This window comes from Thermobia domestica, chromosome 7 (assembly GCF_964235325.1).
Source record: "Thermobia domestica chromosome 7, izTheDome1.hap1.1, whole genome shotgun sequence".
NCBI lineage: Eukaryota > Metazoa > Arthropoda > Insecta > Zygentoma > Lepismatidae > Thermobia > Thermobia domestica.
Window position 1 is genome coordinate 62862760 of NC_137460.1, and position 14307 is coordinate 62877066.

At 35.2% G+C, this 14307-nt stretch overlaps 1 protein-coding gene across 1 annotated transcript in view; it reads left to right on the forward strand.

Moving 5' to 3' along the window:
- The first annotated feature begins 7388 nt into the window (after positions 1-7388).
- Positions 7389-14307, forward strand: part of PpV (Protein phosphatase V) — a 52385-nt gene continuing 45466 nt past the window's right edge. The window contains exons 1-2 of the mRNA XM_081764787.1: positions 7389-7610; positions 12332-12427. Coding sequence (XP_081620913.1) covers positions 7545-7610; positions 12332-12427 — 162 coding nt within the window. The 5' untranslated portion in view covers positions 7389-7544. The remainder of the gene's footprint in view (positions 7611-12331; positions 12428-14307) is intronic.

The window sequence follows — 14307 nt, forward strand, 5'->3', positions numbered from 1 at the left end:
CCATCTTCTCTTCGAGGACTGTACGCAGCACCACTTCATGATTTTTGTTTAAAAATTTTTTGTTTTGAAATTTTTTGTTTCAAAATTTTGTTTGAAATTTTTTTCGTTTCAAAACTAAAAAAATATTTGTTTGAAATTTTAGTTTAAAAAATGTTCGAATTTTTTTTCTGTTTAAAATTTTTTGTTTGAACATTTTTGTTTCGAAATTTTTGTTTCAAATTTTTAAGTTTATGCACTCATTAGTGAAGAACCGAAACTGCTTAGAAGAAAATTTGGTTTGAATTTTTTTCTTTGAAAATTTGTTTCGAAATTTTTCGTTTCCAAATTTTTTTGTTTAAATTCTTTTTGTTTCGAAAGTTTTGTTTGAAATTTTTTGTTTGAAACTTTGGTTTGACATTTTTAAAAGTTTGTGCACTCATTAGTAAAGAACCGGAACTGTTAGAACTAAAACCTCTGGCAACATTGTGGTGCAATAGTACACGTCAGAACATGGTGCAATAGTACACGTCAGAACACGATAATGCAACGTCATCAGTTTTGCATCATATATAAGTATCGTTGGAGTTAGTATTCATAATAACGTCATCATGGCTACTTGTCTGCAGTTTCTAAACACACGTGATGTGATGAAATCATTTACCAAGATTACTGATTTACAACAGAATGTACCTCATAGAATCTTAGCTAGCCAAATGATACCTACAAAGTTTGGATTAAGAATCGTAGTGAAGCTTGAAAATGATAAGAATATAATTTTACCAGCAAGATATTTTCCCATGGAGGCATCAAAACAAGAAGAACTGCTGCGTTTCTTAAATACTGGATCTGTATCTTTATGTTACAAAGGATTCTTGGGTCGAAGTCATCAATTTGAATTTAGTACATAACCGGATTCGTCAACAATTGTGATAAAATCATGAATTCAAACGTCAGCACATCAAACATAGTTGTATGAATTTGGTTGGTCAGCATGACGTCAGCAACTGTGATGAAACCATGAATTCAAACGTCAGCACATTCCTTACCAATGACGTCAGTAATAACTATAAATCAACCAATACACTGTCATCCCACGAAATCATTTGAGCAAGTGCTTTTCAGGAGGAAAGATGTGTACTTCTAACGATAAAGAGTTCATCTTCGCAAGCTATTATCCAATAAATATATTTCAAACAAAACATGTGATGATTGGTATCAGTGCTAGAACATTTGAACCTGTGATTCGATTGGGCAAAGCAGAACAATTTGGTGTACAACTGACCTGTGAAGAATGGCAAATATTATGTTCACGAATCGACCAAATGAACGATTATTTTCATGATGAGCTAAATGTGACCATAGTCAAATCATTAGGCTCAAATCATGAAGTGGTTATGCGTACAGTCCTCGAAGAGAAGATGGTGCTGTTACGTAAAAAGAGTACATTTCATGTCCCTCGCAACATGGTGTATCTAACGGAAACAGAATGGAACAAATTCATCAGCGTATTTCAGTGTGTGAAACATGCAGTGGAAGTGTGCAACAAAACTAGTATATTCCTGAAAAAGTACTATTTTGAAAAATGTGTTATGCATATTGTACAACATGTATCTAGATATTGTGATGGTTGTCAACATCGTTCGTGGGTGCATACCTGTATTGATAAACAGTTTATTTGTGATCAAATGGACATTGAGTTTCCACCAATTGATATCGCAATAGACCTTAAAAGACTTCAACTGGAATTAAAATTATACCCTAAAGACAAACTAGTGCAAGAAGTTCAAAATACATTGTATCGACAATATCCAGAACCACTATCTGGTATGGATGTATGTGGAGTGTAATAAACTGATCCATTTCAATGAATTGTGTTTTTTCATTTCAAGTACAACCCCATATTCTGATGTGTACTATTGCACCACAATGTTGCCAGAGGTTTTTGCTCTAAACAGTTCCGGTTCTTTACTAATGAGTGCACAAACTTTTAAAAATGTCAAACCAAACTTTGAAACAAAATTTTGAAACGAAAAAAATTCAAACAAAAAATTTCAAACGAAAAAAATTCAAACAAAATTTTGAAGCAAAAAATTTTCAAACAAAATTTTGAAACAAAAAATTTGGAAACGAAAAAATTTCAACAAAATTTTGAAACAAAATTTCAAACAAAAAATTTGGAAACGAAAAATTTCAAACAAAAAATTTTAAACAAAATTTTCGAACAAAAATTTTCAAACAAAAAATTTCAAACGAAAAAATTTGGAAACGAAAAATTCAAACAAAAATTTTAAACAAAATTTTGAAAATTTTCAAACGAAAAATTTTTAAACAAAAAAATTTTGAAACATAAATTTCAAACAAAATTTTGAAACAAAAAATTTAAACAAAAATTTGAAAGCAAGAAGTTTCAAACAAAAAATTTTCAAACAAAAAAAATTTCAAACTAAAAATTTTACGTTTCACGGTTAACCGTCAAACTTTATCCGGTTTTTTAACTATTCTATTAACAAATAAACGGTTTTGATCATATTTATCAGTGAGTGCAAAATGTTGAACGAAACCAAGATTTTTAAATTTTAAACAAAACTTAAAACTGAATACAGCAAAGATTTGAAAATCATCAACCAATCAGATTGCACGAAAGATAGTGATCAACCAATCAGATTGCAGGAAAGATAGTGATCATCCAATCAAATTGCATTAACAATAACTTTGCTAGTGTCAGATTACATCACCTTATGATTAAATTTTAAACTGTTGTAGCATGTATTGCCTTTCGTCTATGAGTCATAAGATTCAATAAGGTTAGCTATCAGATTTCAAATCAATCACCACCAATGATCTTAGACTATGAGCTGTGACTAAAGTTCAATGTATTGTTTCAAATTTCGCACCTTATGTTAAAATTCTGTTTATCACCATTCCCAAATTTAAAGAATACTTCTCTTGATATACCTAAGTCTTAGAGTTAATCATATCATTATATGTTCAATAAGGTCAATAATGTCCGTCAATTGTTTACCTGAGTAGAACCAACTGTTTTCTAGGTTAAAATTCTGTTTATCACCATTCCCAAATTTAAAGAATACTTCTCTTGATATACCTAAGTCTTAGAGTTAATCATATCATTATATGTTCAATAAGGTCAATAATGTCCGTCAATTGTTTACCTGAGTAGAACCAACTGTTTTCTAGAAGTGTGTGTGTACTCAAACTTAAGAAGTACCACAACAAAGGAAATGAATCCCTGTACACTACCTCATCAAGGACAATCACGTGGTACAACGTCTTGCTTACGTTTATATTTGGCGGGAATAATCAAAACCAATGACGCATTATCAAATTATCCTACAAAGTTTCAATGTACCAATGTCCTGGACTACTAATCCCATCATAGGTCAATAACCGATCACGTGATCATAATGATTTACCCAATGAATGAGATACTATCCAATTACCAATTATTGATACGACAATAAGAAATGTACCCCTTCCAAAATTTAAGATTGGTACACAAATACACCTGTGTCTTATGAAAAAAGTAATAAATCCTGTACTTATTCAATAATAAAGCCGGTCAATAACATTTAAATTTTGAATATTTGGCCATAAGAGGAACACCAATGGGTCCTAGAAAACGTTTACCGAATTTTGTTATTTGATAATTCCCAAATTTAAAAGGGAACATAAACATATAAAGGTAATAAACCATATAACATGCTAAATAGGGGTCAATAACCTCCGAAATTTGATTTTTGGTAGTTCTTTACCTATGAAAAGGGAACGATGTGGACCATCCAAATTTATAGTGGTACATATTGAAGTCCTGTACCATGACACCAAATGCTTATATTAAACAATTTCTAAACCCGAGTGGATGAGCCAAAATACCCCTCCCAAATTTTTAAAGGATGCATCAATGTACCCATATCTTATGATAGGAAATGAACCTATATACATGACCATATAACCATATAAGGTAATAAGACCTCATCAAATGGGGAGAAATTGGACCAAAAAACCAAACACGTGATACAACATATTGCTTATCTTTATATTTTGGCATTTTTTTTTTTACTCATGAAAGGGAACAAGGTGGACCACCCAAATTTATCATAATACATGTTAGGGTCCAGTACTATAATACCAAATATATAAAATGAGCAATTTCCAAAATTAAAGGGATTGGCTGTGGTACACCTCCCAAAAATTTAAAGTGGTGCATCAATGTACCTATGTCTTATGATAGAAAATGGACCCTATACATGACCATATAATCATATTAGGTAATAGGACCTCATCCAAGAGGATAAATTGGGCCAAAAGACCAAACACGTGGTTGTACTAAAATTTGGCAATTTCGTACCCATGAAAGGGAACGAGATGGACCACCCAAATTTATCATAATAATACATGTTAAGGTCCGGTACTATTATACCAAATGTTTAAATTGGGCAATTTCCAAAATAAAGAGGTGGGCCAAGGTACTCCTCCCGGGGTGCATCAATATACCCATGTCTTATAATAGGGAATGGACCAATATACATAACCATATAATCATATAAGGTAATAGGACCTCATCCAAGGGGATAAATTGGACCAAAATACCAAACAGGTGGTTGTACTAAAATTTGGCAATTTCGTGCCCCTAAAAGGGAACGAGATGAACCACACAAATTTATCATAATAATACATGTTAGGGTCCAGTACTATAATACCAAATATATAAAATGAGCAATTTCTAAAATTTAAGGGGTGGGCCAAAGTACCCCTCCCAAATTTTTTAAAGGATTGCACAAATGTACCTATGTCTTATGATAGGGAATAGACCCCTATACATAACCATATAAGGTAAGAGAACCTCATCCAAGAGAATAAATTGGTCCAAAAGACCAAACACGTGGTACAACGTATTGCTTACGTTTATAGTTTTGGCAATTTTGTACCCCTAGAAGGGAACGAGGTGGACCACCCAAATTTATCATGATACATATTAGGGTCCGGTACTATAATACCCAATGTTGAAATTGGGCAATTTCCAAAATTTAAGGGGTGGGCCATGGTACCCCTCCCAAATTTTTCAAGGGGTGCATTAATATACCCATGTCTTATGAAAGGGAAAGGACCCCTGTATACGCCCATATAACTATATAGGGTAATAACACCTCATCCAAGGGGATAAATTAGGTCAAAAACCCCCGAAATTTAAATTTTTGGCAATTTTTTACCCATAAAAGGGAACGACATAGACACCCAATACTGATAGAGGTACATACTATGATCCTAGGCTACCATACCAAATTTTTAGATTTGGCAATTTCCAAAATTTAAGGGGGGTGGTCCTATGTACCCCTGCCAAAATTTAGGGGGTGGGCCAAGGTACCCCTGCCAAAATTTAGAGGGGGTGGTCCTAGGTACCCCTAGGTCATTGACCCCGGGCCAAGGTCATTGACCTTTGACCTATGACGTCACAAAAGTCGGGGTCAAAGTCCAAATTTTCCTATAGTAACGCAATTACTACTAATAGCCATAAAAGATAAGCTACAATTGACTGAAATTATCCAAAGACTTGGTGTACATTATAATTTATAAACACCGTAGACAGAAAAACAAAAAATACCTGGCAACTGTCCTGCAGTACTCCAATGAGTCACATCACGCTCATTTGTTTCTTGGGGCTTCACAGATTCAAATAGCCTACGTTGTTTTGGGTCAGATACAGCTTTTTGTAAATCACATCTTTGTTTGTGTTCTCGATTTTTAGCACCACTTTTATATTTTTTCTTTACAGTAATCTTACAATCAATCCATACTGACACAACCACATCTGTCTTCCACGACAAACGACACGTAACTGGTGTTCCAATAATTGAATTGCTGCTATCGGAATTGCTCTTCGATGTAATATACAAATAAAACACGAGCCGAGGACAGCAACTTCATAGTAAATGTTTGAGGTTTGTATAAAACAATCGTTGATAGTGGCAACAACTTCTTTTCGCTTTACCGCACTTAAAGAAAAAAAAAAAAACGAAGCCTGATCCGATTTCTTTCTTCGAAGCTTGGTCTGAGGACAATGCAGTTCAAAAACGTTCCGGCTCCACCTCCACTTTCCACAATAACAATATATACGAAACTAATGTTTCTTTAAAACATCGCCACTCGACGGCTTGTAAAAGGACCTGAGTAGGGAATAGTATCCAAATCCAATAACAGCTTGAAATCTACTGTGTTTCTTATATTTAAAAAAGTAGTAGTTAACGTGCTCCTTTTTAACAGCTGCTGTATCACAAACCCCACAATGTTTTAGAACCTGATTGTCTCATAGACGGAACCTTTTCAAGTCGATAAACATGAAGAAGAACAAGGTCTGTTCATGAAAGTTTAACTTTACGTCTTTTTTTTTATGCAAAACACAAGTTTGCGGGAGTTACCCTGCCATATTTTTGATGCTGGTAGGTTTAATAGAGCACATCTTTTTAAAATTGGTGGAGGGGGCCCACCTGTTTGGGGGGCCCTGGGCCAGTCCGCCCCTGTTGTAGTACGTAATAAATTAAACATTGACACACTTTTAAATATTGTACATGTATATATCTATAAGATGGATTCTCTATATAGTATGTGTTTTTCGTTGCTATGACGACTGTATCGAAATGGATACAATTCTTGCTTTTTTGTTGAAGCATGTTTTTCACAAGAATAATCATTTCAATAACACATCAGTTGGACTGTGTTATGTATCAATTGACCAAGCGCCAAAACATGGTTTTGAAATATTGAAGGAAATACAAACGTGTTACTACTACGATCCAGTTCTTGGCGCTTGATCGAATACCTTTTCCTGAACGTTTAAGCAAATAGTAGGGTTTCAAACTTTTTTTTATATTATTTACATTGTGTGCTACACACTGATGTAAAAATCTCGAAGATCAGAAAATGTCATTTGGTCAATTGATGCATAACATCGTCCAGTATTAATTCATATTATATATCAATCTGTAGGCAATTATTTGTGCTTGTGCCAAGAGACGAATTCTCTAGGGGCCATATTCCCTAACGGTTTGCGTCAAAACAACGCAATATTTGCGTTTTAGATTGCAATAATTGGTGTAGTAGTTATATTTTTAAAAATATTCTACGGTGCGGTGCGATACCCTCTCAGATTTTGACAACACTGATTTTGAATGACCCTAATGCAAATTGGGTATCATTTAAAGCAAGAAGTTTTTTTTTTTTTTTAAATTAGTATTTGATATGTCGTACAACTGCATCCTTTTTTTATAATCTGTAGGTGATTCCTCGTAGTAATGAAATTTAATTCTGTTTATTATGTTAGTTACACTTAACGCTGGAGTTATTATTTTTTCTCGTTTCTATATAATTCAGCACCAAAATATCCGTAGAGCAAAATTTCTGACCCTTATAACTGACACGTTCACAACTCTTTCATTACCAGAAACTCCCTAAAAACTAAACTCACGATTTCGAAAAGGAAGAAGTTGTAATGCCAGAGAAAAGGAGAAAGAAAACGAAGTCTAAAAGCACTGTGTGAGTTGAGGACGACGATGGATATCGACAAATGGATTGAAATTGCAAAAGACTGCAAATACCTTCCTGAAAATGACTTAAAGGTAAATATAGAAAATTTAATACTTCTGGTCTCTTGGTATAATGTAGGTTCGGGCAATGAAATTTAAAAACTTGGGTTCAAAGGGCAAGATCTAGCTCTATGAATACATCGTAACGTTCCGAATTATTGCAGTGGTTAGTCAAAGTAGCTTAACTAGGATCATACTTTAGGCAATAATTACATGCTGGTAAGGTATTTGTTTCCAAAATAGAATTAAGTATATGTATATGATGGCTCTTAGTTTCTCAATTTTCATATTTGGAATCGAACACTCGAATTCCTAATCTTATTAGTGGTAATTAATTATTTGATTGTCTGACTATAGATGAATTGTCTAGTACAAACTATAGTAGGTACGTTCATTTTTGAGAGGTAAAATTATGAAATAGTTTGTCAGGTATAGTAGGCCTTATAATGCCAAAATTATTTAGTTTTAAGTTCAGTTTAAAAAAAAAAATAGAAGAATAGTGAATAAGATTTGAAAGATTTACAGGTGATGTCGAAGGAGCTTGATTAGACAAGTACACACCATTAACCAAGATAAAGAGGCTAAAGGGGCTATGTTTAGCAGAAGGGGTCCAGCTCTTTTCTCTAAAATATGTTATAATTTTGGTAATTTCTGTTCACATTCGGTTAGTTTAGGGTAGGGTTGGTTTAAGTTAGGTTAGGCTAATTTAGGTTACGTTAGGTTAGTTTAGTTTATGTTATATTAGTGTACGAGTCCCGCATAATTTTCTAAAAAAAAATGATAGAATTTCGCTTATTTCTACTAATATTACGTTAGTTTAGGTTAGCTTACGTTAGTTTATGTTAGGTTACGTTAGTTTATGTTAGGTTACGTTAGATTTCGTTACGTTATGTTACGTCTAAGTACTTGCATCACTCATTTCTCCTGTAAATTTTGTGTTTTTTACGTGCTTCTGGACCCCTTGTACTAAACATACCCCGGCTAAAGTTCCACTGATACCCCCTCCTTCATTATCAGAGGAAATAAAACAGTTTTAACACGTTGGCTGCCATGTGTATGGATTTCCATACACACGGCTTCTTCATGCAGCGCCTCGTGTATGGTTTCCCATACACAGAAATATATATTGCACTTTTTCACGTTCGCTTTATAGGCGTGTATGCTAATACATACATATGGCGTAGAAGTCAAAATTTAATGTCCACGCCGCGTGTATGCGAAACCACACACAACGCAAATTATACATTTATGGGGTTAAAACAAAGTATTTGTGGCGGATTGTTGCCCGTGGACAGATGAGAAAGGTCGAAATATATAGTGGCGGTCAACGTGTTAAACGTTATTTTACTAATTCTTACGGTTAATCCAACCGAGTCAGCGGTGGAGCGCAGCAGGGGTAGTATCGCGGGCTTGTGTCCGTAGGGAGCAGATTGGTCAATGACAGTGTTATACACCTATACGAGGATACTCGAAACACACTTCATATGGCTTAAAACACATGCCTTACATGTGTCCCAGCTTTGCGGTACTTTCATGATTACTTAGAGACTGTCTTCACATTCAAATTCTTTTATTAAAGCGGACGAGATGCACCCAAGGCTGTTCTGCCACCTAACCCTTGACGTCAAAATAAATAGTCTTAAATAAAGTTCAAAGTAATAATAATATCAAATGATCACATTAAATATAAGAGTTAAAGGGTACGTACGCAACTATAAGTTGAAATAATAAAAGTAGCTTAAAATAACGATAAATTTGACCAAGTGAAATAAAAGACAATACATAGTAAGATACAAGGGAAAAAAGAGAAAAAATACGTACGCTGTGTAATGTCACACAAAATTGTACATATTACGAGTGCTAGACAATAATCGCTGGCCATTAAATAAGTAAACTTTTAATGAGTTTTTAAAACCGTGAAATGACTGCTGATTTTTAACCATAGTACTTCACTTCATCATGACGTAATAAGGAGCACACTTCGTAATTTCGTATATCTACCTTGTTATATATAAGGTCAGTGGCGGCGATTGGAGTTTAAAAAAAAGGGGAGGGCAAGACATGATCTAAATATCTGTATATCAATGTTAGTTTCCCTGGTTGATTCTAACACTTTGTTTGACGAAAGGTTGGGTAACTAGTAGGATACAATATTTTTCCGTTAAAATATCGTATTTCATATTTTACCAAGTAAATTCACAAAAGCAACACAAGTACTATCCCTTCGTACTCTTAAACAGCGAAGGTGTCAGAAGAGATTTGATTCTTTGCTCATTAACATCTTAAAATTCTGTCTGGAAAATTGTGTGATCAGATTATTTAACAAATCAATAGAAAGGATAACATTAATCATAGTAATGAATAATGAGGATTGTTTTGTAGAAGTTACGTTGAAACTGGGGTTTAATGAACAACTCATATTTTTAATTCCATACATGCCATTAAATGTATGTTATTACGCTTAGAAAGACAGTAAATACTAGAAGCATATGCTACGACATTTAAAGAAATACTTTTGCAACTTCCCGAAACATGTTCGTTGCCATTAGGTGCAGTTATCACTTTCTTGGAACACACAAAAACTCAACAATACTTAGAATCACTCCACACTCCAGTTATACAAAATAATCCTAAAACCTAGAATTATGTTGAATTCACTAAATTTAATTGTATGTACACTCGTACACCCGTAGTTTAATTGTATATACACTCGTAATCTATATATATAAAAGAGAACGTACAAAATTTTGTCCGCTCATCACGCTAATACGGCTGAACCAATTTCTTTCATTTTTGGGGGGTTATTAGGATTTGGACCCTAGATGGTTTTTATCATATCACTTTAATTTTTAATTACCAGTGTCTTGAGATAATTGACCATTCAAGTGTCCATAACGTACAAATCCTTTGTTATTAGTTCATCATAGGTAAAAATAAACGTATTTATATGCAACCCGCATGACCGTGTCACTCGGCGGGTTAACATAAATGACAGGCGATATACAGCGGAAAATAGCTTGAATCTTCTGTTTAAAATTTTTTAATTGATTTGCTTATTTTTACAGACACTTTTACAATATGCCAGCACCGGGATGACCGCAGCGAAGCGGGGCGGGTTAACATAAATGACAGGCGATATAATGTTAAGATTTACTGCAATCTTCTATGGTTTTTATCATATCACTTGAAAGCGAAAAAGTAAAAATTATCTAAGTAACAAAGTTTATTGCGTTCCGGGGTGACCGCAGCGAAGCGGGGTGAACGCTGCTAGTGAAACTATATATATTAATGGATCACTTCAAAAAAGTGGTGGGACAACTGCCCCCTTTGTCCCTCCTGATCGCCGCCCATGGGTAAGATTCCGATATATTTTGTTTACTTGACTTATTGTGAAATTAATTCATATGTTTCATATGTAGATTTTACGAATTTCTGCCCCTTAAAAAAAAAGATAGGAATGGGGTAATGAAGGGATAATACGTTGTAGGATATTGTTGAGTATGGCGAGGATCAATCGACACGTTTCTTTCCCTTGTTGCGTCTCGCACTTCCTAGGTCAGTTACTAAGACAGTGGGTTCGGAACACTGACACGTTATGTTCTATTGTCAGTTTACCTAATGTGGCCTCGCTACGAACTTTCGTATAGTCCAAGATTAAACTTCATTTTCCTCCGCAATTTAGTCATCTCCGTACAGTAATGACTTCATGCTTAAGTTTCTGTACATGTAATGCTTAAGTTTCTTATAATTCTATCAATTTCTTTCTTTCTTTCTTTCTTTCTTTTTTTTTTTTTTTTTTTTTTTTTTTTTTTTTTTTTTTTTTTTTAGGAGGAGGAGGAGGAGGAGGGGACGCACTTGCAAAACTTAATCCGAGATTTCTACACACAGTGTATACATTCGAACTCATATACACTTCCACAATATACTGAAATTCCCAGTGATTCAAATGGCAACTCTCTGTCTCTTTTTGATGCTATGAATGTGTGTTCCTCTCCTTTTGCTCGTTTAGTTTCCCATATTCAGTAGTTGGTTATGAAACAAATGGAGACGTTAAGCATGACTTATTTTCGCCAGTTTTGTTGTTCATTTATTTCCGCGGGATTCCAACCTCGTGAGTTGCATATGAAACTTACAATAATTATGTTTTGCATTGACTTGTAATGAGAGAGAGAGAGAATTACAATTTTTGTTTAAGTTTCTTGAAAAGGGGAAAAGTTTTTAAAAAACAAATAGATCGAAGATATTTAAGGGAGGGAAATTTATTTAATGTGTCGAAACATAAGAATAGGCTACAAGATACGTCAAGAACATTTATTTGAAAATCAAATATCATTTTCTGGAAATTCCGAGAAAATTTTAAATCAGTGATATCTCAGAAACTGCCCGTTCATTTCACATGGAATGACCCAATAGTTTACACTTTTAGTAACTTGCGCGTGTAATAGCGTGAGTTTGTCTTTATGCAACACCAAGGTTTGAAGTACAAGAACTGTCATAAACCAATCTCCGAACCAAGACAGGAGCTGTAATTTAGTGCAGTTGGTGGGTGCACAGACCATCTTGCAAGGTCAGCCCTCAACATGTAGTCTGTTTCCCACCACACTATTTCGCTGCCAAGAACTACGGCATCTGCCCTGACTCTATATCAACCCTGGGAATAGCTGTAATTAAGTGCCTTAAGCGTAGCATTAACCTAGACTTGAGTTTTGATTTTTTGATTGTAATAAATCATATTTTCTTTTCTTTCATTTCAGAAACTTTGTGATCTTGTTTGTGATTTGCTCTTGGAAGAATCTAATATTCAACCAGTGTCAACACCAGTGACCGTATGTGGTGATATTCATGGTCAGGTATGTGGATATTTCGGAGGTTATGTTTAAAGTACTGTAATTGCTTAATATTTACTGTGTTTTGCCCTAAGCAAATACAATTTACTGTTCTAAGAAAGTAGAAAAAAGAAAAACCGTTGAGATTTAATGAAGTGATATTGTGGGGATAGTGCGTTAGGCAGAGAGAATCACATGCCGGTTCTTACAGGCTGCCATGGTAGAATATGTGAGATCAGAGAATAAACGAGATAGAATATTAGGATGTGATAAGATACGTCGTTGTGAATTACTGTAGCGTATAAAGAATTGAGTACGATTTAATATACCTAGTCTTACCGTAAATACTGTACCAAAGTTTTAAGTACATTCACACAAAATGGGTAGATATATTGTAATAATATAATAACATGAGTTACATGGATGTACTATGAACCAAAGTCACAAATAATTATTCAAAATATCCACTATTTGCATGCATACAGTCCCCAATTCTTTGTGGCCGCTCATCAATTGTATTATGCAACACATCAGCTGGGAAATCTGCAGCTGCCTTCGGAAGAGACCACTTTCAATTTTCACTGTTGGGATGTCTCTTCTTGGAAGCCACCTCTTGAAGGCTGAACCACAATTTGTAGTCAAAGGGCTTGGGTCCGAACTTGCAGAAGACTAGTCTTAAGTTGAAACGAAGTCTGAAACATTTGCCTCCAGCCACTGCTGGGTTGGCCGTGCCGTGTATGCTGGGGCTGAGTCCTGCTGGAAATTCTAGATCTGTCCGCGTGAAGAGGGTGTTGATGAGATTCTTCACTAGTCTCTCAGGCACTGTCTCCTTGTACACTTTGGATGATGTTCTGACCCCCCTTTTCACAGAAATGAAGCTCCGTTATGCCCTCGTAGCTCACACCCCACCACACCATGACTGAGGTAAGATGCTGATTTCTCTGGACCCTTGGAGCCTTTCCACCAGTTTCTCTAGAGGATGTGGTATATACGTGTATATATATATATTGTAGAACTTTGTCCCATATAGGTATAGGTAGAGCGTTAATAAAAAGTGTCCAGAATCGAACTCCCACAACCAATTTTATTATAAAATTTCTCTATAAAATATTTTCACAAAATACTGTACAAATTAATCTCTCTAATATCAAAGGTTAGTTATAGGTGGTCTTTGACCGTAAGGTCGCAGACAGGATCTCTACAGAGCCCCGAAGCAAGCTAAGGCTGAGGTTAGGATTCCCAGTCAGAGCCCCGAAGCAGGCTAAGCCAGGAGGAAGGATAGGCGTAGTCCCGAAGCAGACTAGAGGCTCACGGGTTAGATTACACCTAAAGTCCCGAAGGGTTAGGTTACTCCTATGTCGTCTTCTGCTCCGTGGGAGGGGCTAGAAGCCGTCGTCTGCAAGTGATTGTAGATCCATCTGGTGTGAAGTCTTCTTGCCGAACCACGTGGTGGTGTTTGTAAACACTGACATGTGGAATTGTTTGTTTACAACATCACATGGGATATTTCAATATATATATATATATATATATGACATTTTGGACATTGAAAGTCTCAACACTGAAAATCTTTTCATCAGTGAAAAGGAGTCGACGGTGCCCATTTGCTGCGTAACACTTAAGTAAGCGCTTTGCGTTTAGGAGCCTCTGGTGCTTCAATTAATTTGTCAAATGATGTCCTTTGCGTTGTTTGTAAGCATGGAATCCCACATCACTGCCTAACACGCGAGACGTAAACATTTTCGATATCTTTAGCTCACGAACCATAACTGATTGTTTCCTAACTGGATTTTGCCGAACACGTGCCGCCAGTGTTTTCACAGTTCCGGTGTTCGTACTGTGTGTTTTCCTTGCCGCGGAGATCTTTCACAGTTCCAATCAACGAAGCGCTGGATAGTAAACAT